Source organism: Stegostoma tigrinum, chromosome 1 (genome assembly GCF_030684315.1).
Source record: "Stegostoma tigrinum isolate sSteTig4 chromosome 1, sSteTig4.hap1, whole genome shotgun sequence".
Lineage (NCBI taxonomy): Eukaryota > Metazoa > Chordata > Chondrichthyes > Orectolobiformes > Stegostomatidae > Stegostoma > Stegostoma tigrinum.
Genome location: NC_081354.1, coordinates 141,896,034 through 141,920,755, shown reverse-complemented (window position 1 = coordinate 141,920,755; position 24,722 = coordinate 141,896,034). Strand labels below are relative to the sequence as shown.

At 43.6% G+C, this 24,722-nt stretch overlaps 1 protein-coding gene across 3 annotated transcripts; it reads right to left on the bottom strand.

Moving 5' to 3' along the window:
• Nucleotides 1-546: 546 nt before the first annotated feature.
• LOC125459440 (aquaporin-3-like) lies at nt 547-24,722 on the bottom strand. 3 transcript variants are annotated; one of them, XM_048545907.2, is made up of 6 exons: nt 24,557-24,722; nt 23,493-23,619; nt 18,519-18,656; nt 15,833-15,951; nt 10,099-10,316; nt 547-842 (listed from the first exon to the last, which is right to left on the bottom strand). In XM_048545907.2, the coding sequence occupies exons 1-6, from the start codon at nt 24,662-24,664 to the stop codon at nt 623-625; spliced, it is 930 nt and encodes a 309-aa protein (XP_048401864.2). In that variant the 5' UTR covers nt 24,665-24,722; the 3' UTR covers nt 547-622. The 3 variants fall into 3 exon arrangements, with proteins under 3 accessions (XP_048401864.2, XP_048401872.2, XP_059505142.1); XM_059649159.1 differs by lacking the exon at nt 547-842 and adding an exon at nt 9,103-9,811; XM_048545915.2 differs by lacking the exon at nt 18,519-18,656.

Here is a 24,722-nt window from a genome sequence, read left to right as displayed (position 1 = left end):
ATCCTGCAGTGCCACAACGATGCCACCCGAAGGTTGCAGGAACAGCAACTCATATTCCGCCTGGGAACCCTGCAGCCTAATGGTATCAATGTGGACTTCACCAGTTTCAAATCTCCCCTTCCCCAACTGCATCCCTAAACCAGCCCAGTTTGTCCCCTCCCCCCACTGCACCACACAACCAGCCCAGCTCTTCCCCTCCACCCACTGCATCCCAAAACCAGTCCAACCTGTCTCCGCCTCGCTAACCTGTTCTTCCTCTCACCCATCCCTTCCTCCCACCCCAAGCTGCACCCCCATCTACCTACTAACCTCATCCCACCTCCTTGACCTGTCCGTCTTCCCTGGACTGACCTATCCCCTCCCTACCTCCCCACCTATACTCTCTCCACCTATCTTCTTTTTTCTCCATCTTCGGTCCGCCTCCCCCTCTCTCCCTATTTATTCCAGTTCCCTCACCCCATCCCCCTCTCTGATGAAGGGTCTAGGCCCGAAACGTCAGCTTTTGTGCTCCTGAGATGCTGCTTGGCCTGCTGTGTTCATCCAGCCTCACATTTTGTTGTCTTCAAAGGGATTAAATTGTGTTGGATTAGGTGAATGAAGTGGTGAACGTACTGATGGCTATTTAAAACAGAAATTCATCAGAGAATTCTAATCCAGTTGTTTTCAAGTCATCAGAGCCTCCCCTTTGGGGATTCATTAACTTTACATTTTCTTCTGCATTAGTTGGGCGGCTGGTTCTTGCTTCAGCACGCAATCCAACAATGAACTGATACAGTAGGACACCAAATATGGCACCAATGATTGGACTGGCAATCGGAATCCAAAACCAATAATTACCAGCACTGTAAAAAATAAAGAGACAAGATACAGGGAATCAATATAATAAAATAAAGAAACACTATGTGGAGATTGCAGCATATTAAAAGAATCATTTCAGCAAATATATTGTCCAAGGCATTTGTAGAATATCAACAGTGCGGCACAGTTGCAGGGCAGAACTCTTTGACAAGTGACGCATCAGTAGACACCACCATCATTTACAAGGATCACCTTAGGGCAGAGGTGATGACCTAGTAGTATTATTACTAGACTATTAATCCAGATGCACAGGTAATGTTCCAGGGCCTTGGTTTCAAATCTCACTGCAGCAGATGTGGAATTTAACTTCATAAAAGTCTAGAATTAAAAGTCTAATGATGACCAAGAAATAATTGTTGGAAAAACCTATCAGTTACTAATATTCTTTAGGGAAGAAAACTGTCACATACACGTGACTCCAGATCCACAATGTGTTTAAGTCTCAACTGGCCTCTGGACAATTAGGCATGTGCAACAAATGCTGGCCTAGCCAGTGACACCTATATCCCATAATTTTCAAAAGTCATGAATGCAACAGAATATTTATCTGGATTAGTTCATTTAAAATAAAATTCAGAAAAGCTCAGTGTGATTCAAGATAACTGTCATCTGATTGGCAACCTTCCATTAGATGTTATATTCAACATTGTCAGCATCATCTTCCTGCAGCTGCAGTAGGTACCAACTACAGAAAACACTGCAACATCTCGCTAAGGTTATTTCTTCAGCACCTTCCAACTCTGGTTTTACTGGGGTGTTAGTAGTAACAGTCATTAATGTCACTAAGGTCTCTACCATTCAAATATGGCCACAGCTTATCAAACAAAATATTGCACCCGGTATGGTTAGCATAAAACTCCATCCAGTATGTGATTTATAAGGACATTGAGTGGGAAAAGGTGGAACAGCTCAGCATTATGAAGAAAACAGACCGATGATTAAGGCTCTAAAACAGAACCTGCTGGAAAACCTCAGCAGGCGTGCAGCATAGTACATAGAACAGCACAGTACAGTACAGGCCCTTCGGCCCACGATGTTGTGCCAAACTTTTACCCTAAACCTAAGGTCTATCTAACCTCCACTGCTACCTTATACTATCATCCATATGCCTCTCTAATAGCCACTTAAATGCCCCTAATGAGGCCAACTTCACTACCCTCTCTGGCAATGTATTCCATGCCCCGACCACTCTCTGAGTAAAGAACTTACCTCTGACATCTCCCTGATATCTCCCTCTGCTCACTTTAAAACTATGTCCCCTCGTAAAAGTTACCTCCAGCCGAGGAAAAAGTCTCTGGCTGTCTACTCTATCTATACCTCTGATCATTTTGGGCACCTCTATCAAGTCACCTCTCATCCTTCATCATTCTAAAGAGAAAAGCCTGAGTTCTCTCAACCTTTCCTCGTAAGACCTTCCCTCCATTCCAGGCAACATCCTGATAAATCTCCTCTGCACCTTTTCCAACCCTTTCCTGTAATGAGGTGATCAGAACTGGACACAATGCTCCAGATGTGGCCGAACCAGGCTTCTGTATAGCTGGAGCATAACTTCAGGCTCTTGAACTCAATCCCCCTATTAATGAAAGCTAACACACCATACGCCTTCTTGACAACTCTATCCATCTGGGTGGTAGCTCTCAAGGAACTGTGCACATGAACCCCAAAATCCTTCTGCTCCTCCGCACTGCCAAGAATCATTCCCTTATCCCTATATTCTGCTTTCAAGTTTGCCCTTCCAAAATGAATCAACTCACTTTTCAGGGTTAAACTCCATCTACCACTTCTCAGCCCAGCTCTGCATCCTATCAATGTCCCTTTGTAACCTAGAACAGCCCTGCGCACCGTCCACAACGTGACCCACCTTCGTATCGTCTGCGAACTTGCTAATCCACCCTTCCACTCCTACATCCAAATCATTTACAAAAATCACAAATAGAAGAGGACCCAGGTCAGATCCTTGTTGTACACCACTCATAACTGAGCGCCATGTTGAATATTTTCTGCCCACTACCACCCTTTGCCTTCTGACGGTCAGCTAATTCTGAATCCAATCTGCCACATTTCCCCCTACCCCATGCCTCCTTATCTTCTGCATGAGCCTACCATGGGGAACCTTATTAAACGCCTTACTTAAATCCATGTATACCACATCCACTGCTCTACCTTCATCCACATGTTTGGTCACCTCTTCAAAGAATTCAATAAGGTTTGTGAGGCATTATCTAACCCTCACAAATCCATGCTGCCTATCACAAATCAAACTGTGCCTATCCAAGTGATCATGAATCCTGTGTCTCAGAGCCCTTTCCAATAATTTGCCCACCACTGCCGTAAGACTAACTGGTCTGTAATTTCCAGGGTTATCCCTGTTCCCTTTTTTGAACAAGGGAATGACGTTTGCCTCTTTCCAATCTTCCGGTACTATACCTGCGGACAGTGAGGATGAAAAGATCATTGCCAAAGGCCCTGCGATCTCGTCCCTCACTGCCCATAGAATCCTTGTATAAATCCCATCAGGCCCGGGTGATTTATCTATCTTCAACTTCCTCAGAATTCCTGGCACATCTTCTTTACTAACATCAACCTCCTCTAGCTTACCTGCCTGTTTCGCAACATTCTCCTCTACAAATAGGTCCCTCTCAGTTGTGAATACTGAAGAAAAGTATTCATAAGGACTTCTCATATCTCTTTCGGCTCCGTGCACAAATTCCCTTTACAATTCTTGATCAGCCCTTTCCTTTCTCTGGTCATTCTCTTGTTCTGCACATACGCGTAAAAAGCCTTGGGGTTTTCGCTGATCCAATCTGCCAAGGTTTTCTCATGCTCCCTTATCGCTCTCCTAAGCCCTTTCTTCAGCTTCTTCCTGGCTAACTTGTATCCCTCTAGAGCCTTTTCCATTCTTCTTTTCTTAAACCTTATATTAGCCTCGTTCTTCCTCTTAACAAGTTGTGCGACCTCTCTCAAGAGCCATGGCTCCCTCACTCAACCGCATTTTCCCTGCCTGCTAGAAACAAACATATCGAGCACACGCAGTATGCATTCTTTAAACAATCTCCACATTTCTTGTCGTGCTCTTCCTTGACAGCATCTGTTCTCAATTTATGTTGCCCAGTTCTTGCCTAACAGAATTGCACTTACCCTTCCCCCAATTATAAACATTACCCTGTGAATGTACCTATCCTTATCCATGACTATCGTGAAAGAAACAGAGTTATGATCGCTACCGCCAAAATGCTTGCTCCCCTACCAACAAGTCTAACAATTGGCCCAGTTCGTTGCCAAGCACCAAATCCAAAGTGGCCTATCCTCGTGTTGATCGATCTGCATACTGTGTCAGGAATCCTTCCTGAGCGCACTGGACAAAATCCGCTCCATCTGATCTATTACAACTAAAATGTTTCCAATCAATATTTGGAAAGTTTAAGTCATCCGTGATTACAACCCTGTGAATTCTGCACCTTTCCAGTACTTGCCTCCCAATCCACTCCTCTACTTCCCTGCAGCTGTTGGGGGGTCTGTAAAAAAACCCCAGCAAAGTGACAGCTCATTTCTTGTTCCTGACCTCAAACCAAACTAACTCTGCAGACATACAATTCTCAAACTGCCTTTGAGTAGCTGACATACTAGCCCTGACTAGCAATGCCACTCCCCTGCCTCTTTTACCACCCGCCCTATTTCTTTCAAAGTATCTCAATCCCGGAACTTCCAACAACCATTCCTGTCCCTGAGTTACCCAAGCTTCTGTAATGGCCACAACATAGTGGTTCTAAGTTCATTCACCCATACTCTAAGTTCTGATACTTCTGGCATTGAATTATACACACACTAAACTATCTCTGTTCCACAATTACGGTCCATTGAATGCAATTCTTTATTAACAACCTCACTCCCTGTTGTGTCTGTTGGAAGGCTGAATACCTCATCCTCTGAATTATAAATTGGGCTCCCCACCCCCTGCCAATCTAGTTTAAACCATCCTGTACAGCTCGAGCAAACTTTCCTCCCAGGATATTTGTGCCCTTCCAGTTCAGGTACAACCCATCCTTGCTATACTACACAGGTCCCAACCTCCCCAGAATGTGCTCCAATTATCCACATAATGGAAGCCCTCCCTCCTGCACCAGCCCTGTTGCCATGTGTTTAGCTGCACTCTCTCCCTATTTCTTACCTCATTATCACATGGCATTGGTAGTAATCCAGAGATAACTACCCTGTTTGTCCTGGACTTCAGCTTCCAACCTAACTCCCTGTACTCATTTTTCACATTCTCAGTCCTTTTTCTACCAATGTCATTGGGACTGATGTGTACCATGATTGCTGGTTGCTCACTGTCCCCCTTAAGGATCTTGAAGACACGATCTAAGACATCACCGACCCTGGCACCCGGGAGGCAGCATACCATCCTTTCATCTCGTTTGTGCCCATAGAACTGCCTGTCTACACCTCTTACTATCGAATCCCCCACAACAATTGATCTCCTATTCACCCCCTTCCCTTCTTTACCAAAGGGTCAGGGTCAGTGCCAGAGACCTGTCCGCTGTGGCCTTCCCCTCGTATGCTGTTCCCCCCAAACAGTATCCAAAGTGGTATACTTACTATTGAGGGGAATGGCCACAGGCGATCCCTGCATTGTCTGCCTATTCCCTTTCCCCTTCCTGACAGTCACCCAGCTACCTTTTTCCTGTATCTTGGGAGTGACCACCTCCCTGTAACTCCTCTCTATCACCCCCTCAGCCTCCTGAATGATCTGGAGTTCATCCAGCTCCAGCTCCAATTCCTTAATGCGGTTTTTGAGGAGATGGAGTTGGGTGCACTTCTCGCAGATGAAGTCGGAGGGGACAGCAGCAGTGACCCTTACCTCCCACATCCTGTAAGAGGAGCATGCAACTGCCCTCATTTCCATTCCCTCTACTCTAGATTTCCAAAAGGAGAATTAAAAAAAAAGCCTTACCTTACTGAACCTCCACACAGTCTTTTTTGGTTAGAGGAGGAGGAGGGTGGGAGACACTACACGTGTAGTGTTTCAGGTTTAACCAATGCCAGAATTTATCTGTTTCTTCCTGGCTCGCGTTCCCTCTGCACACCGGCCGCTGATAACAAGAGGGCTGCTTGCAGCACGAGGTAAGTTTTTGTACAGGGAGAGATAAAAACCGCCTTACCTTCCCATTCCTCAGACGACATGTCCATCATGGGCCTCCTGCAGTGCCACAATGATGCCACCCGAAGGTTGCAGGAACAGCAACTCATATTCCGCTTGGGAACCCTGCAGCCCAATGGTATCAATGTGGACTTCACCAGCTTCAAAATCTCCCCTTCCCCCACTGCATCCCAAAACCAGCCCAGTTCGTCCCCTCCCCCCACTGCATCCCAAAACCAGCCCAGCCTGTCTCCACCTCCCTAACCTGTTCTTCCTCTCACCCATCCCTTCCTCCCACCTCAACCACACCTCCATTTCCTACCTACCACCTCATCCCACCTCCTTGACCTCTCCGTCTTCTCTGGACTGACCTATCCCCTCCCAACCTCCCCACCTGTACTCTCCTCTCCACCTATCTTCTTTTCTCTCCATCTTCGGTCCGCCTCCCCCTCTCTCCCTATTTATTCCAGTTCCCTCCCCCCATCCCCCTCTCTAATGAAGGGTCTAGGCCCGAATCGTCAGCTTTTGTGCTCCTGAGATGCTGCTTGGCCTGCTGTGTTCATCCAGCTCCACACTTTGTTACCTTCCCTGGCTCGCGCCGCTGCTGCTGAGAAACAAGCATTTGTGACACACAATCAGAATTAGCATTTCAGGTCTAGTGACCCTTCCTCAGAACGCCTGGTAGCTAGGAAGATGTTGGTTTATATACAGAAAATAGCATGGGAGGATAGGGTAGGGAGTAAACGATAGGATAAAGGATGGCGCCGGAAAAGGGAGAAGAGCAGTTGGATAGGCAAAGGAGTTGATAATGATCTAGCTGGGAGGGTGAATAGCTGTTAATGGGGAATATTAGTGACTAACAATAGGTAGTGTGTAATGGCAGACTACGTGATAACGAGGCCTGGTGTATGGGGCACGGGGCCAGAACATGGGAGAGCTTACACCCTAAATTCATTGAATTCGTTACTGAGTCTGCAGGGCTACAGGATTCGCAAGCGCAAAATGAGGTGTTGTTCTTCCAGTTTGTTCTGAGCTTTGCTGGAACACTGCAATAAGCCAGAGACAGAGATGTTGGCCAGGGAACTAGGTGGTGTGTTAAAGTGGCAGGCAACAAGAAGCTCAGGAACTTTTTTGCAAGCAGAATGTAGTCGTAAGGTATGTTTGGGCCCTTGGATACTAGGGATGGAGGAGGTAAATGGGCAGGTGTTACACCTTTGGCGGTTGCAGGGGAAGGTGCTATAGGGCTGTGGTGGGGTGTTGGAAGTAAAGGAAGAGTGGATTTGGGTGTCCCGGAGGGAATGGATCTTGTGGAAGGTGGACAAGGGAGGAGTGAGGAATATGTTTCAGAGATAATAGGAACTACAGATTCTGGAGAATCTGAGATAACAAGGTGTAGAGCTGGATGAACACAGCAGGCCAAGCAGCATTTGAGGAGCAGGAAAGCTGATGTTTCAGGCCTAGACCCTTCTTCAAAATTGGGGGAGGGGAAGGGGGTTCTGAAATAAATAGGTAGAGAGGGGGACGCAAATAGTAGATGGATAGAGGAGAAGATAGGTGGAGAGCAGACAGACAGGTGAAAGAGAATAAAATGTGAGGCTGGACGAACACAGCAGGCCAAGCAGCATCTCAGGAGCACAAAAGCTGACGTTTCGGGCCTAGACCCTCTCTGATGAAGGGTCTAGGCCCGAAACGTCAGCTTTTGTGCTCCTGAGATGCTGCTTGGCCTGCTGTGTTCGTCCAGCCTCACATTTTATTATCTTGGAATCTCCAGCATCTGCAGTTCCCATTATCTCAGACAGGTGAAAGAGGTGGGGATGGAGCCAGTAAAGGTGAGTGTTGGTGGGGAAGTGGGGAAGGGATAGGTCAGTCCAGGGAAGACGGACAGGTCAAGGGAGCCGGATGAGGTTAGTAGGTCGGAGATGGGGGTGCGGCTTGAGGTGGGAGGAGGGGATAGGTGAGAGGAAGAACAGGTTAGGGAGGCAGGGACAAGCTGGGCTGTTTTGGGACGCAGTAGGGGGAGGGGGAATTTTGAAGCTGGTGAAATCCACATTGATACCATTGGGCTGCAGGGTTCCCAAGCAGAATATGAGATGCTGTTCCTGCAACTTTCGGGTGGCATCGTTGTGGCACTGCAGGAGGCCCAGGATGAACATGTCGTCTGAGGAATAGGAGGGGGAGTTGAAATAGTTCACGACTGACAGGTGCAGTTGTTTATTGCGAACCAAGCGGAGGTGTTCTGCAAAGCGATCCCCAAGCCTCCGCTTGATTTCCCCAATGTAGAGGAGGCCACAATGGGTACAGTGAATGCAGTACACCACATTGGCAGATGTGCAGGTGAACATCTGCTTGATGTGGAAAGTCTTCCTGGTGCCAGGGATTGGGACGAGGGAGGAGTTGTAGAGGCAGGTGTAGCACTTCCTGCGGTTGCAGGGGAAATTGCTGGGTGTGGTTGGGCTGGAGGAGAGTGTGGAGTGCACAAGGGAGTCATGGAGAGAATGGTCCCTCTGGAAAGCAGACAAGGTTAGGGAGGGAAAAATGTCTTTGTTGGTGGGGTCGGACTGCAGATGGCAGAAGCATCGGAGGATGACGCGTTGGATCCGGAGGTTGGTGGGGTGGTGTGTGAGGACGAGGAAGACTCTGTTGTTTTGTTATTGCGGGGGCGGGGTGTGAGGGATGGGTTGCAGGAAATGCAGGAGACACGGTCAAGGGCGTTCTCGACCACTGCGGAGGGCAAATTGCAATCCTTGGAAAACGAAGACGACTGAGATTTATGGGAGTGGAATGCCTCATCCAGGGAGCAGATGCGGCAGAAGCAAAGAAATTGGGAATAGGGGATGGAATTTTTTCAGGAAGTTGGGGGGAAGGAGGTGTACTCTAGGTAGCTGTGGGAGTCGGTGGGCTTGAAATGGATCCCCACCTACACTTACATTTACTGGCTCCATCCCTGCCTCTTTGACTTGTCTGTCTCCTCTCCACCCACCTTCTCCTCTATCCATCTTCGATCCACCTCCCTATTTATTTCAAAGCCTCTTCCTCTCCCCCATTTCTGAAGAAGGGTCTAGGCCTGAAACATCAGCCTTCTTGCTCCTCTGATGCTGCTTGGCCTGCTATGTTCATTGAAATCTACACCTTGTTATCTCGGAGAAGAATTTGTGTCTGGTGATAGCACCTCACTAGAGGTGGTAGAAATGGAGATTGATGATTCTGGTACAATGGTCGGTAAGTACAAGGGGAACCCTATTGCTTTTGTAGGATGGAAGAGAGAGGGTGAGGGCAGAAGTGTGAGAGATGCGTTAGACTCGATTGAGGGTCCTATGGATGATGGGGCTGGGGAATCCTCCAGTTAAGGCAGAAGGTGGACATTTCGGAGGCTCCTTCATCGAAGCTGGCCTCACCAGAACGTACGCAACTGAAGTGAAGGAACAGGGAGAATGGAATGGAGTTTTTACAGGAAGCAAGGTTTATAGTAGATATTAGTGGCCAGTCTCTGTGGCAGGGTGGAAATTGAAAGCAAAATTGATGAACTTTTCCAATTCTGGGTGAGAGAGAGAAGTAGCACCAATGATATCATCAATATATCGGAGAAACAGTTTTGTGTGGGGGCTGGAATAGGACTGAAACAAGGAATGTTCGACTTACCCCAAAAAAAGACAGGGCCCATGTGAGTACCCATGATGATCAAGGTTACCTCATAGTCGATCAATGCCTATCGTAGCAATGTAACTTGTTCTTCATGGCTAAGATGCTACAAACTACATCCTGCTTAGGACCATAGCCTCTTCTTACCGGAATATTTAGTGGTTTATTTCTTCCATACTAAATAAAGCAGGTGTTGTAAATTTTAATGAAAATGAAAGATGGTGTTAGAGTCCAGCCAATCCATACAACATGATGCCAGAAACTGTCATCAAGATTTACGTTAGCTACACTCATTACAGTGTATGGCATTCACTACATATACAACATGGCATTCAATTTTCTTAAAGAGTTCATGTACTGAAAGGGTCATTATTCTTTAATAGTTAATGTGAATCTTAAATCCAAGTTGAAATATAGTCACTCGATTTCAAAAGGAATTGATACGAAATTACAACAAAACTTACGTGAAAGTTTCAGTTCCCCAACCAGCAATTGCAGTAAACAGGTGAGGTCCAATATCTCTGGCAGGATTTAATGAGTATTGGGAATTGGAACCCATTGACCAGCCAATTAGCAAAATCACAAAGCCAATTGTAAAAGCTTCCAGTCCTGTCGGTACTGATGTGTTTAATGGATCCACAATGATAAAGATACAAAGTATAAGTGCTGCAGTCCCAATTGCCTGTATTTAGGAAAAGAGAAATCAACCAATTTTAATAGTAGCTAATTCATATGTCAAATCTATAGCATATTTTTACTTACTACTGTAGAAAATGTCAAATTGTGATTAATTCTGTTGAATTTCTAAAGTAAACCTGACAAAAACCTGATACCTGCAAATTAGCCCCAAAGTTTACCAATCTGTCTATCTGATGTGAAAATCGCCATGTGGATTCAAACATAGATTTTCAGAAAGTAGCCTTTCTGCGCAGCAGTTTATGAGCCTGCAGCAGCTAAATTCATTCTGCCATAGGGTAAAGATTTTAAGATTGAATAAAGGAGAAGATATTTTACCCACTTGTATGTATATAGACACACATGCGCGCGCGCGCGCACACACACACACACACACACACAGACACACACACAGACACACACACAAACCAGTTTACTATGCTTTTACAGAGTTTGCTAGCAGTCCAAAGAAGTAGAGAGGAAATTACTGAGTGAAAGAGGAAACAGGAAATTAAAGGATAGCTGCCACTCCTTCTCTTGTATATATCAATAGGAAATAAGAGCAGCAGTTCACAAACTATCCAACCAGTATCCAACTAAGTCTTGGCTGAGCTTCTCCCTCAATGTCATTTTTCCTTCACTATCTCCATATTCCTTGATATCTTTAATATCTAGATCTCCTGACCATGCCCTGAGCAGTCAACTGACTGGGCCCCTAGACTGTATTTGAAACTGCCCTTAATCTACTGTCCAGGACTCCCTGTGAGGAACGTCTCCCTTGACTTGAATGAAGACTATGCCCTTTAGACTTGGATACATTGACACCGTTCGCTTGAAGCACATGCAGAATGTTTGGCATGTATGTGGCTGGCACATGGTGCAGCTATGAGACTGACTCAGAACAATGCCACAAACCACCATGTCCTCTCCCTTGACTGATCATTTCTGGCAAGCTGCTGACTTTGTGTCTGCTCTAAAAGGCGACACAGACGTACATACCATGAGCATCAGCTCTAGCTGAAATGGCAAACACAAAAAGGCAGGGATGCTATGAGCCCTAGAGTTGACACAAAGTGAGTAAGCGCTAAAAGAGATAGCGAGGATCCCTGAGATGGACGTTGACCACTATAAGACAGCATTGTAATGAAAGGTACCAGACCACTTTAAAACATAGCACTGAAGTGCAGAATCATAAGTGTAAGGGATCGCAGACGTGCCATGAAGTTGCGATGAGTCTGGTATGTTGTCAGGCACCAAGGTCCGTAGATGTGGGATGTGTGCAGTCACTGCCCATGAAGTGTGGTGAAGGTGCTGGCACCAGATGTTCAGGATAGATATTCAGAGAAGCAAGTAGTGAGTTGCTATGACCTACCCTGACCTTTCATGTCAGGAATTGTTAGAATCTCGTGTCGATCGGGCAGGTGGGAGAATGGGAAACTGCAAACCAATAGAATGAGATTAGGTGATAATGAGGTGATAATTAGTGGGAGGTGATTGTGTAGTGGTATTATCGCTGGACTGTTAATTCAGAGACCCAGGTAATGTTCTGGAGATCAGGGTTCAAATCCCACTGCAGTGGATTTGTGGAATTTGAATTCAGTAAGAAAGAAATCTGGAATCAAGAGTTTAATGATGACCATGAATTCAGCGTTGGGGGAAATGCCCACCTGATTCACTGATGTCCTTTAGGGAAGGAAACTGCTATCCTTACCTGGTGACTACATGTGACTCCAGACCCACAGCAATGTGGTTGACTCTTAGCCATCTGGGCAATTAGGGATGGGCAATAAATGCTGCCCAGCCAGTGATGCCCTCATACCATGCATAAAATAAAAAGCTAATGCATTCAAATAGGCCTCTTGTTGCTTACAAGCAAGAAGCCATTCTTGGTCAGAAAATGGCACTTTTTGCTCTTGATGACGATAATCTACTTGCTGGATATCTCACCCAATTTTTCTGACTTTCCTGCCATGGCCCATGTTGTTCAGGGGCAGGGAATCTGCAAATTCCACACCCATATCGTTGATATAAATTGTGAGGATCTACATGTTTGTGAGGAAGGAGTTATATAGAACAATAACATGGGTTAGAATGTTTTGCTCAGTGATAATGGGAACTGCAGACGCTGGAGAATCCAAGATAACAAAGTGTGAAGCTGGATGAAAACAGCAGGCCAAGCAGCATCTCAGGAGCACAGAAGCTGACGTTTCGGGCCTAGACCCTTCATCAGAGGGATGAAGAGCCTAGGCCTGAAACGTCAGCTTTTGTGCCCTGAGATGCTGCTCGGCCTGCTGTGTTCATCCAGCTTCACACTTTGTTATCTTAGAATCTTTTGCTCATAGGTTATGAACATGAGTCCAAGCTACTTCCAGATCCTGAGCCCCCTCTACCAGTCAAGATAAGTGCTTAGGAGATCCCCACTGGCAGCAGCGAATGAAGAGGCCATCTCCATGCCTGAAGTCTGGTTAAAGATGGTGCTGTGTTCCTGAGGTTGAAGAAACAATCAGAGCTCAGCAACCTTGGAAGGACAGCAGCTCCACTGACAGAAATGGGCACTGCCACTGAAGGATGGGGACATTTCTACTGTGAAACCCTCTGAAGAGGTGTTTGTATTACTTAAATCACTAGTGGCTATAGCTGCCGTGCCACCCCCTAAGCAGGAGAACCTCTCTCTCTTTAGAAGATGGCCAGCAGCGTAGCAATGCTCTGCTACTAGCTGCTCGGGGCATGAGCTGAGGGTCAGATGTCTTATAGACACCTTCAGAGCAGCAGCCAGAAAAAAACCTTCATCAGTGGGTTATGTCCCTCAGTGAGGGACCTATCCACCATCCAGAAGCACACTCAATCAGCTTCTTGATGACACTTCAATCTGCTGCTGGGAAGGTACCTGATGTGCAGGAAGATCCCGCCGAAGGTCAGAGTGCCCGCTACCCGATGTTTACATCCCTGACATTTCTCCCAGTGCCACCTATATGCCTGGCTTATGGGTTTACTGTCTGATAAAATCATTTCTGCAGATTGGTTCTGCTGCCAGACCAAAAGATAACCTAAATTCCAAGCACTCGCAAGCTCTGATACACACTGGCTGAACTGTAAAGTATTATTGATGGCATGAAACAGTTCTGTTGCAATCTACAGTCAGGGAGACTCAAGGACCAGAGCACGGAGAGATTGGAACAACATGAGGCATTTTCCATCCAGTCAGGGAATGATATGTGTAGGAAATCATGACTTTTAATTTTACTGATAGCACATGCCAGTGCAATATATCATCACATATTGTAAACTTTACTGCAGACTATCAAAGAATTATAATCTGTAAAGAAATACTCGCAGTTAGATTAAATCTGATAATTGGAATTTGACCTCAATTATTTGATAAAATAATTAAATATAAAGGGCTGTATTTTCAGAGAGTCAATCTGATTCCAGCTATCTTTAAAAACCATAGACATGACTGATTGCAATATTTTGTGCCCATTCCTGACACCTGGAACTTTCCCCAATGATAATGTTAATGCCTGTATTCTCAACCTGACCATTTCCATTGCTGGGGTAAGATCTCAAAGCCCTCCCGACCTTTTGCAGTTCCCAGGCTCCTTGAGCCCCTCAGAGGAACCCTGAAATACAGTCAGCATGCAGCAACCTATTGAAAGGTATTTAATGTTTACCAGGCATTATCCAGCCCCACACTTTGTTATCTTGGATTCTCTAGCACCTGCAGTTCCCATTATCTCTGATCATAATTTTAACCTCACTGTGAAGCTTCTTCCGGGAAGCCTAACCTGAAGAAGTTACCCTCCTCCCTCCAGACCATCCATTTTCGGTTCGCGTCCCCCTCTCTCCCTATTTATTTCAGAATCCTCTCCCCATCCCCCTTTTCTGGTGAAGGGTCTAGGTCCGAAACATCAGCTTTTGTGCTCCTAAGATGCTGCTTGGCCTGCTGTGTTCATCCAGCTCCACACTTTGTTATCTAACATCCATGTTGCCTATGCCGACTCAATAACATCTTTCCCAGTACTGTCCAAGACACACAGAATAGCAACGACAAGTCTTGAAATGCTCATTACAAGAAACATCTATTCAGAAAGCAGCTTTGAAGAAAACCCTTTAAAAGTGTCAATCAGATAGAGCCATTATTCTATCAATAACAAAAGCTTTACCTCACTTCACACCTCCTACTCTTATCCAAATACACAAATAGAAAGAATAACTTATTATAACCGAAAACGGTGGCAGGGTAAGACGTTCCAGCGGGAGCTTCTCTGCTGATCAATTACTTTTCCTTCATCCTTTCCTTCTCTCTCCCTCTCCCCTTTGCAGTATTTCTGCACCCCCTCAGCTCCCCCGCCTTAAACTATCTTTTAACTTCAACTATCTAATTCTAACCTGAGGAAAGGAGTCACCTCCAGTGGCTGGGTGGGAGCTGAGCCAATGGGCCATGTCCATCAGCAACAACGGAGTGAGCACAGGCCAGAGCAATGTTGGTAAATCAGACATGGGTCAGAATGAGTCCCAGAGGGGCCAAGGGGCCAGGTCCCGCCACAGCAAAGGGGCCACATCCCCAGAGCGACAATGAGGCCGCATACCGGGGACATCGTGGAGCCGAGGGCCAAAACGATGGGTAGCTGTGAGAGCTCTTCAGCAGGAGGGGACTTCAATGGGCTCCGGAGCAGCGGCTGTTGGGTTGGTCAGTCGGCATGTGAGGCCTGGGGTGGGGTGTCTCGTTTTCCAGGTGGATTAGGTCCCCAACAGCAGCATGGTCAGGACTGGTGCAGCGCAGAAAAGGACCCTCTTGGCAGCATAGAAAGCCCAGTGTGGGGCTCTGGCAGTGGTATAGCAACAAAGAAGGAAAGTTGTATTCTCTTTAAGTTTTCTTTCTTTATTTTATTCTGTGAATGGCACTTATGTAAAAGTGACAGCACACACTTCTCACTGCAATTTATTTTGAATGTATGTGACAGTAAAAGAAACTCAATTCAATTCAATCAAAGAAAATATTCCCTTTCCACCTGTCTAAATAGACCTACATGACCTAATATATTAACGATTCTTAGAACTCAGCCAAGCATTCATTATGAGGCTATCTGGAGAGGGACATGTGTGTTGGGTTTCCTGTTAATGTCAGAGGCATGAAGCACATGAAGGTGCCATGGGGCATATTGGGGCATGGAGAATAAATGCAGGGGGATGAGAGATGTGAGTGGTGAGGGCTAGAGGGCTGAATGATCTCTAATACATCTGGCACAAAATCCAAGAGAATGGATGTAAGCCTTCTAAACAGCCTGCCTCAACAACTGAGCCTCTCCTATAGCTGCTTCAGACCTGCTTCCAGCATTAATGGCTGACTTGATCCCAAACCAGCTTCACTGGACTGTGTGCTGGGGGAATTGGAGAGAAAATAGGTTAGGAGAGACTCCTAACTCAAACTTCTTGCCTCATTCGTGAAAATCAAGCCCAAGGCAGGTTTGAAGTCCCCATTGCACCAAATGCATGTAAAGTATTGAAGTTCTTCTCACTTACCTGATCAAAAATGCCATTGACTGCACTCAAATGTTCATGTGGATAAGTAGCAAATATTCCAGCAGTAGAATTTGCTCCAATTACTGTTAGCTGTTTATTATCATAATGCCACAATGCATCTGCAAATGATAGTTATTAGCATAACTTTAAGATTTGTTTTCTTGATTTGTAGCCACTTGTAGCTTTCTCAGAATAGAGATATTATGTTCCTGAGTTGAATTTTCCTCACAAACTTAACAAGATAACAAATAAAGTCAGAAAATAGCAATATGCAACTTAAGAGAGGATAACAAAAGTATCAAAGGTCCTGAGGGTGAAATTTAACAGATAAAAGATCATTCAGAATAAAGTCTTTCTAAGAAGATGGAAGATTGCCCAGGTATGTCCTGTCTACAAAAAGCATGACAAAGCCAACCTGGCCAAATGTGCCCCATCAGTCTACATGGGATCATCAGTAAAGTGATGGAAGGTATCATCAACAACACATTCAAGCAGCACCTGCTCAGTAATAACATACTCAGTGATGCCCAGTTTAGGTTCCACAAAGGCCACTCAGCTCCTGACCTTGTTCAAACATGGACAAAACGTGAATTCAAAGCATTGATATCAAAGTTGCATTCACCTAGGCATGGTTCAAAAGACACTGGACAGAGGCACCAGAAAAGACAACAGCAGAAACAGCCCTGTCAATCCTCCAAAGTCCTCTCCTACAAATATCTGGGAGATAGAGCCAAAACTGGGAAAGCTGTGTTACAGACCAGTTAAGTAACAGCCTGATATAGTCATACTCACAAAATCATACCTTACAGACAATATCCCAGACATCAACATCACCAGCCCCTGGATATGTCCTGCCCGGCAGAGGTGGCAGCACAGTGGCATACAGTCTGGAGGGAGTTGCTCTTGGAGGCCTCAAATTGACTTCGGAGGAATTCTTTTTGTGGAATTCTCTACCACAGAACAAAGAAATAGATAGACTTCTGGAGGCTAAAGACATCAAGAATATGGAGAGAGAACAGGAGTATAGTGCTGAGATAGAGGATCAACCATAGCATCATCCAATCAGTATGCATTTTCAAGTTGTGTAAACAAAATAGGCTGTTGCAGGCTGCCAACAAGACCTCACCCTTTTATATTTGTCTCAGCCTTTCTGTCAAGTTTCTGGGCACATACACTTAGTCAATGTACACAAACATCTTTCCCACTAGGCCAGTTGGGAAGATCAGTCCAGTACAACTTTGATTAGGTATTCACTTCTGTAATCATTTGTTATATAATGTTGTCATTGGTGACAGATTTGGAAATCACCAACAAAATGATCTAATATGCAGCAGCTGGAATGTTCTGGGATAAGATAGTAAAAGACACAAAAATGCAAGAGCATCTTTAAGAATATTTCAGAGGCCTCATATAACTCTACAGCAATGATTTTTGCCACGACCAAATCTGTGCCTTGTAGATGATGGACAGGCTTTGAGGAGTCAGGAGGTGAGTTACTTCCCACGGTATTCCTAGTCTCTGACCTGTTCTTGAGACGCTGTGTTTATGTGGCGAGTCCTTTTGAGTTTCTGGTCAATGATACCCCTCAGGATGTTGATAGTGGGGGATTCAGGGATGGTAACACCATTGAATGTCAAGGGGCAGTGGTTAGATCATCTTTTATTGGTGATGGTCATTGCCTGGCATTTGTGTGGCACAAATGTTACTTGCCACTTGTCAGCCCAGGCCTGGATATTGTCCAGATTTTGTGACATTTGAAAATGGACTGCTTCAGTATCTGAGGAGTTGCAAATCATCAATAAACATCACCACTTTTGACCTTATGACAGAGGGAAGCAGCTGAAGATGGTTGTGCCAAGAACACCACCCTGAGGAACTCCTGTAGAGATGTCCTGGAGCTGACATGATTGATCTCCCACAACCACGAAGATCCTCCTATGTGTCAGCTATGTCTCCAACCACCGGAGACTTTGCCCCCGATACCCATTAATTCCAGTTTTGCTAGGGACCCTTGATGCTGCACTCGGTCAAATGCAACTTTGAAATCAAGATTTCAGTTCGGGCTCCTGATCCTCCAACTCCACACTGTGTCATCTCTGACTCCTACATCTGCAGTTATTACTATCTCTTGAAGTCAAGGGCTATCACTCTCACTACACCTTTGCAATTCAGCTCTTTTGTCCATGTTTAAACCAAGGTTGCAATGCAACTCTTCTAAATGCCACTGTATATATACATATCATGTATTTGGAACTGATGTGGTGAGTTTTTGAATTTGCTAAAGCAAATGATTACTGGAGAACATAGGACTATTGACTTGCTCAGAGAAAGCTGTGTACAGGGAAATAGAGCAGGGGCTGTGGGAAATGGTACAAAATCTATGAATGCATTCTGCCAAGTTGGAGCTGGACTCTTTCAAGTTGCTTGATAGTGACAAGAGGTTGTCTGTCTGGGTGGGAACCCAACATCTCAGTGGTGCATACATACCAACACACTCATTCTGTTAATCAAATCTCAAAGTTTAAATACATAAATTCAATGTCTGAGTCTCTGCTCATAATTTAGAGATGAATCTCAGAATTAAGTTCTCAGATTATAAAAGATAAATGTGAAGCACATCATCAGAGTCAATATTTATAGCATCCGCTGAGAAAATAATAGAAAATTACTCTACATCATTACTCACCATAATACAAACCAAACATTACCCCTGATCCAAGAAAGGCACCTAATGTTTGTGCCAAAAAGAATAATGGAAATTTTAACCAAGGTTCACAAGCAAGCAAGCACAAAGCAAAGCTCACTGCAGGATTCAGGTGAGCTCCTATACAAAGAACAAACGAGTGGTAAAATTACAAACAGTAAGTTGTTTTATTTACATATAAATATTTCTTGATTATTTCTTGTTAATTAGAGAAACTGAGTACTAAATCGCATGAAGATTTTTGTTTGTTAAATATGTTGGCACACCAGATCTATCTAATTTGTAGCTGAGTACCAAGTAATATCTAGTTATAAAAGCTACACATGATTTAACCTGCAATGGAATTGAATGAATAGAATTTACATAATTTTTCATATGTAGTTTTGGAATATGTCCTAGGAATGAGAAACAAAATAAGTGTGAACAAAGATAAGAAATTTATGCCATTTGTAAATATGATTTTTCTTTATTTGTAAGTGAATAATGTGTTTTATCTCCAGCACCATGTGAAGCACTGTCTCAGGAAGGAATTGCCTTATCTTAAATTTAGGGAACTGTTGTGTTGCTGAACAAGTATTGTATTCAAATTTACAAATTAATTGCAAACTTCAGCTAATCAAAAACTCCTCTGCCTGTGTTTGAATTTGCACCAAATCGTTTTCACTCATCACTTCATCCTCAGTTACCACACTGACTTCAGTCCAGCAATGCCTCAAGTTTAAACCTTCATTCTTGTATTCAGATTCATCCATGATGTTACACTATTCTGTCTCTGTAACTTGTTCCTCTCCAGTCCGTCTTCCAAATCTGGTCTCTTTTGCATCGCTTTGCCCCCTACTGACAGTCTTGCACTCTTTTGTCTAGATCTTAAGCCTTGAAATTCCCTTCCTGAACTTCCCTGCTTCTTTACATTTTTAAGCTCTTCTGCAAAATCTCCATTTCTGCCCAGACATGCGGTCATTTCTGTAATTTCTGCAGAAAGAAAGAAAAAAAACTTTAGGAGCACTAATGTGGCCTCAGGACTTCTGAAAGGATTTTACATACAGTAAGTACTTTTTGAAGTGTAGCCATTATTGCAGTGTAATAATGGCTTAGTTTCAAACTTTGCCTTTAAATGGTTAACCACTGCCTTCCAAATAGCCAATATAGATTAACAAAACAATACCGGCCTTGCCAATGACACTCACATTGCAGGAATGAACAAAATAAGTTCCCTCAAAGTACTTCTTTGATTGTTAATGGCACTACATAAATTCAAGATTGTTGCTCACCTCCTAATAATTTTCTTTTTATCTATTCACATGATGTGTATATCACTGGTTAGACCATCCTTGAGAAAGTGGTGAGCTGCTTCTTGAACCTCTTGCAGTCCATTTGGTGTTGGTAGATCCACAATAACATAAGGGAAGGAATTACAGAATTTTGACCAGGCATCCACTTCAATCCACTGCCTTTTGTGTGGTCTCCTAATTACGTTTTTTGTTTGAAATTATACTCCAGGTACACACTTTCATTTCATCTTCTTGTTTTCAGTGTAAAGGATTAGTTAATGCCTTTATTCTAAGAATAGCTGCTGAGTATGAGTATAAGGTGCAAATCATAGCAATGTCAGATCACACAAAACTGAAGCCTGAGTCTGTAGGTTTTCCAAAGATAATGACTCTTACAATTTTTGAATGTTGGAAAATGAAAAATTGAATCAATTCTGAAGAAGGGTCACTGGTCTGGAACTGTTAACTGTTTTCTCTCCCCAGATGCTGCAGACCCACTGAGTTTCTCCAGCAATTTATGTTAATGTTCCTCTCTTATAATGTCTTGTACATAATTATGGTTAACAAAGCCTGTTAGTGTTCACTCACTTATTTTATTATATGACTGCAGCAGTGACCAGACCCATGGATATAGCAAGGAGCAGCTGAAGAGAAGCCCAGCAACAAGTACAGTGAGACAGATAAGGTCAAGGCCCACTCATAAATCTGAAGTGGGGTGAGGCAGCAATGATAGAAAATAGGGAGCAGCCAACTTCAAGGCACTTCCAGGCACCAGGCAATGGAGGGGGAAAAGATTGTAAAACATGTCTAGGTTGGGCGGATTGTCAATGCTAAATTGTCCTACAGTATGCAGGGAAGCATAGATTAGGTGGATAAGCCATGGTAAACATGGGGCTACGGGGATGTGTGGCTCAGGGTGGGATACCCTCAGAGAGTTGGTGGAGACTCGATCGGCCAATTGGCCTCTGTCTGCATTTTAGGAATCCTATAATTCATATCTATTCTTTCAAACACCATAACCATTTTGTGGCAAAACAGGTCCTCCTTCAACTTTAGGCTGATGAGGTATTAAAATCAGAGTGAAAGCTCAGCTACATCAAGGCTTTATTACAATGGAAATGAAATCATAGAAACCTTGAAAGTCATTTCCAATCATTAACCTTCTTTATTAAGTGGAACTGCTTCTGTTACTTTCAACATTCCTCAGTTATAAGAGTCTAAAACCATTGATTTGGACTCTGCACACCAGGATTCATTATCATTGCTAATACCCTAGACCTAGGATTACTAGAAGATCATGCAGACTCTTCATTTCTCTCAGAGGAGAAGCTGAAGATGGTGTGGAAGAGGCGACAAAGATGAAGGTGACCAGTCAGAAAAAGGCATTCTAGAACCAAGATAACACAGTGTGGAGCTGGAGGAATACAGCAGGCCAGGTAGTATTGGAGGAGCAAGAAACCTGATGTTTCGGGTCGGGACCTTTCTTCAGAAAAAAGAAGCTGGCAGCCAGGAGCTTTGTATTCTGTAGTAACACTGACTTCTGAAAGTATATCCACCACCCATTTCCCCTCTCTCTCCCCATTTTAGAAGAAGGGTCCAGACCAGAAATGTCAGCTTTCCTGCTCCTCTAATGCTGCCTGGCCTGCTGTGTTCCTTCAGCTCCACACTGCGTTATCTCAGGCTTCAGCATCAGCACTTCTTACTACCTCATTCTAGAACCAAGCTTATTCCATCAGGACAAGGAGGGAAGCCACCTCCCGTGTTGATCATTTAGAGGAGTCAGGGGTCCATATCCATGCTGAGGATGTTTTCCCTTAACAGTGGCTATAGGTTCATAAAATCTCTGCTGTATCTTCAGAGGAAAGACTTTTTTTGTTGAAGAAAGTATCAAAAAGGTAAAGTGGCCCTAGCAACGGCGACAACATCCGCAATTAGAAGAGGAAATTCCTTCCTGTGATGAAAGCCAGAGCTCGCAGAGAAACAAAATGAGCCCGGCATCCTGGAGTAAATGGCAGGACTCTTACGGGCACTGACATACACAGGGATGTTGGGGTGCAAGCTTATAGCTTGCTGCAGATGGCAACACAAGTAGATAAGGTGGCAAAGAGGGCATATGGCATGTTTGCCTTCATCAATCAGGGCATTGAGTATAAAAGTTTTCATGTCATGTTGCAGCAGTATAAAACTTTGGTGTCTGTATGATGCCTCTTAAACGATGCTATTTAAATTATTGTGTGCAGTTTTGGAACAGAGGCTTTGGAGATGGTACAAAAGAGGTTTACTGTGATGTTTCTTAGATTGGTACATATTAGCTACCAGGAGAGTAAATTTGGATTGTTTTCAAGCTTTGGAGGCTGTGGGGTGACCTGATAGAAATATAGAAAATTATGAAGGGCATGAATAGGATGGATAGTCAGAGTGTTTTTCGCAGGGTAGAAATGTCAAGTACTACAAGGCACAGGTTCAAGGTGAGAGGGAGAAGTTTGAAGGAGGCATGTAAGGCACAATTTTTCCACAGACGATGGTAGGTACCTGGAACAGGCTCCCAGGAGAGATGATAGAAACAGATACAATAGCAGCGTTTAAGAGGCATCATACAGACACATGAACCAGCAAGGAATAGAGGGATACAGACCATATACAGAGAGATAGGATTAAGTTAGAATGGTTGATACAGGCATAACGGGCTGAAGTGTCTGTTTTTGTGCTGTACTGTTTTATGCTCTACGTTCTATCAAAGCTACACAAAGGTCCCTGAGCTTATCAACTTATTGAAAAATTGAACATTGCTCTGGCAAGAAGTTCAGATATCCATAAGATGTTAGCCATTCACACTGAAATTCTGCTGAATGTTCCAGTCTAGCAATCAAAAATTATAAATAAGATCATCATACCAGGATATTCTACAAGAATTAGTGTGAACCCCACAAAAACATAAAGCTTGTTTTGAATATGTTGTTACAAACCAGCCAGAGATAGACCTATAAAATTGATCCAGTGAGGGCAAAAACACCAATCACATTTATTTCAGTGCTGGGTCCACACATCTTAGGAGTATCTCCTGTGGTTTCACTGTATTCTCAACAATGACTCCAAGGATGAAAGAATTCTGTTACACTGATAGAGTGGAGAAGTTAAGACTGTTTTCTTTGGACAAGGAAGTGTTATGAGATGATTTGATTTAATCCTGAGGGGTATGGACAGGATAGAGAGGCAAAAACTGATCAAGAGGGCACAGGTATAAGGTTTTTGGCAAAAGAAGAAATGGTTGGTTTATGGTCGGTCTGAGATTGTGGCAGAGCCACGCTCAGTCTGTAACTTTGAAAGTGAAGTACCCGATACTGATTTGTAAAAGACCAATCATGTCTGATCTTTGGAGACAGGGGAAAAGCCCATTAAAACGCACTTACTTAGAAGTGGTAAAATATTCCATCTTATTGCATTGCATTTTGATTAGTTTTTTAAAATACTGTTGTTTAATGCTGCTAATTCTGAATAAATGAATTTCTATTCTTTAAGATTATTGGCTCAAAAAAGTGATAAGCCTCAGTACCTTTCCTTCAAAGCACTCTCACTTCTCTCAGAGAGATAGTTTCATTGAAACCATTTTCATGACAAGTGTCCTATTCAGCGTTACATGCATACTATTCTGAAATTGCCTTAATTTTCACGAATATTTGTGTACCTGAGACTTTACTAGTTACCAATATACCCAGAGCTACTGCAAATCCACCAGTGATTGTAACAGTCAAGAATTCTTTGTGTGTGCCGTAACTGAGAGTAAATTGTGCTACTGCTCCACAGCTAAGCATCTGCAAAGAAAAATGATAATAATTAATCATTTGCTCTCTTTTTGGATGGATTTGCATTCCCGTTATGCTTGAAGATATACTCAGATAAGTATTATAAGCAGTTGGCATGGGGCAGAGAGGTAGGGACAGGGGGTTGGTACTATGGTCACTTCCTGACACAATAGTGGTATTCCACTCAAATTCTAGTCTTGATGTTTGTACAAAATTTGACAGATTGCATTCCCAACTAATGGCAGTGCTTAAATCCCAGCTTTAGTGGGTACTTGTGCAACAATGGCCAAGTTTTAATAGCTGTGTCAATTATTCAACACAGCATTTTTTTCGAGAGCTATAGCTCATCAACAGAGAATGGCAGCTGCTCCGCTTGCCAATGGGCATTTCCGATCAGTTGGCTTTGGGAACAGTACAGGTTTTCCCACAATTGGAATGGCTATTTTCCACTTATTGCAATTTCCACCCTTCTCTTAATTCAAAGAATTATACTAATGATCATTTCAAATTAGTCAATAAAAACATTTAAAGAAAACAGTTTTGGCAGAATTCATTGATTGAATGTAAAAAGCGATTGCAAATATTTAAATACAGTCAAAATTCTACTTTACTTAACAACGCATTTTAGCTTTTGGATGAATAACCTAGTTGCAGGCATAAAATAATCACATTGATTAAATGGACATTAACAATATTACATTACAAAAGTGAATAAACAAAATCTACATAAATTATATATTTCTACATTCATTTGGAAACTTCATGTGTGTTCCATACTGAAGTTTACTACTGCAATTTGCCTTCTGTATCAACCTAGTATAGTATTTATTTTAACAACTAATAATTGTGACCACATAATTTTCATAACTGTTGCAAAGTTTTCAACAAGTTAAAAAAAAGTACATCTCAGCTTTAAATACTTTTAAAGCTCAGTGGAAAAACTCACTGTGTGAATCAAAGTTCCTAAACATTCAGCAAGGCATTGTTTCATCAGAAGACTTCGGACTTTCAGGATAGTTGTTAGTTTTCTGATGATTTCTTTTTGTTTTTCCATTTTTAACCAATCTCTGAGAAGTTGTTGCTGATGCAGGCTCAGTTCTTTGAGCTCTGCA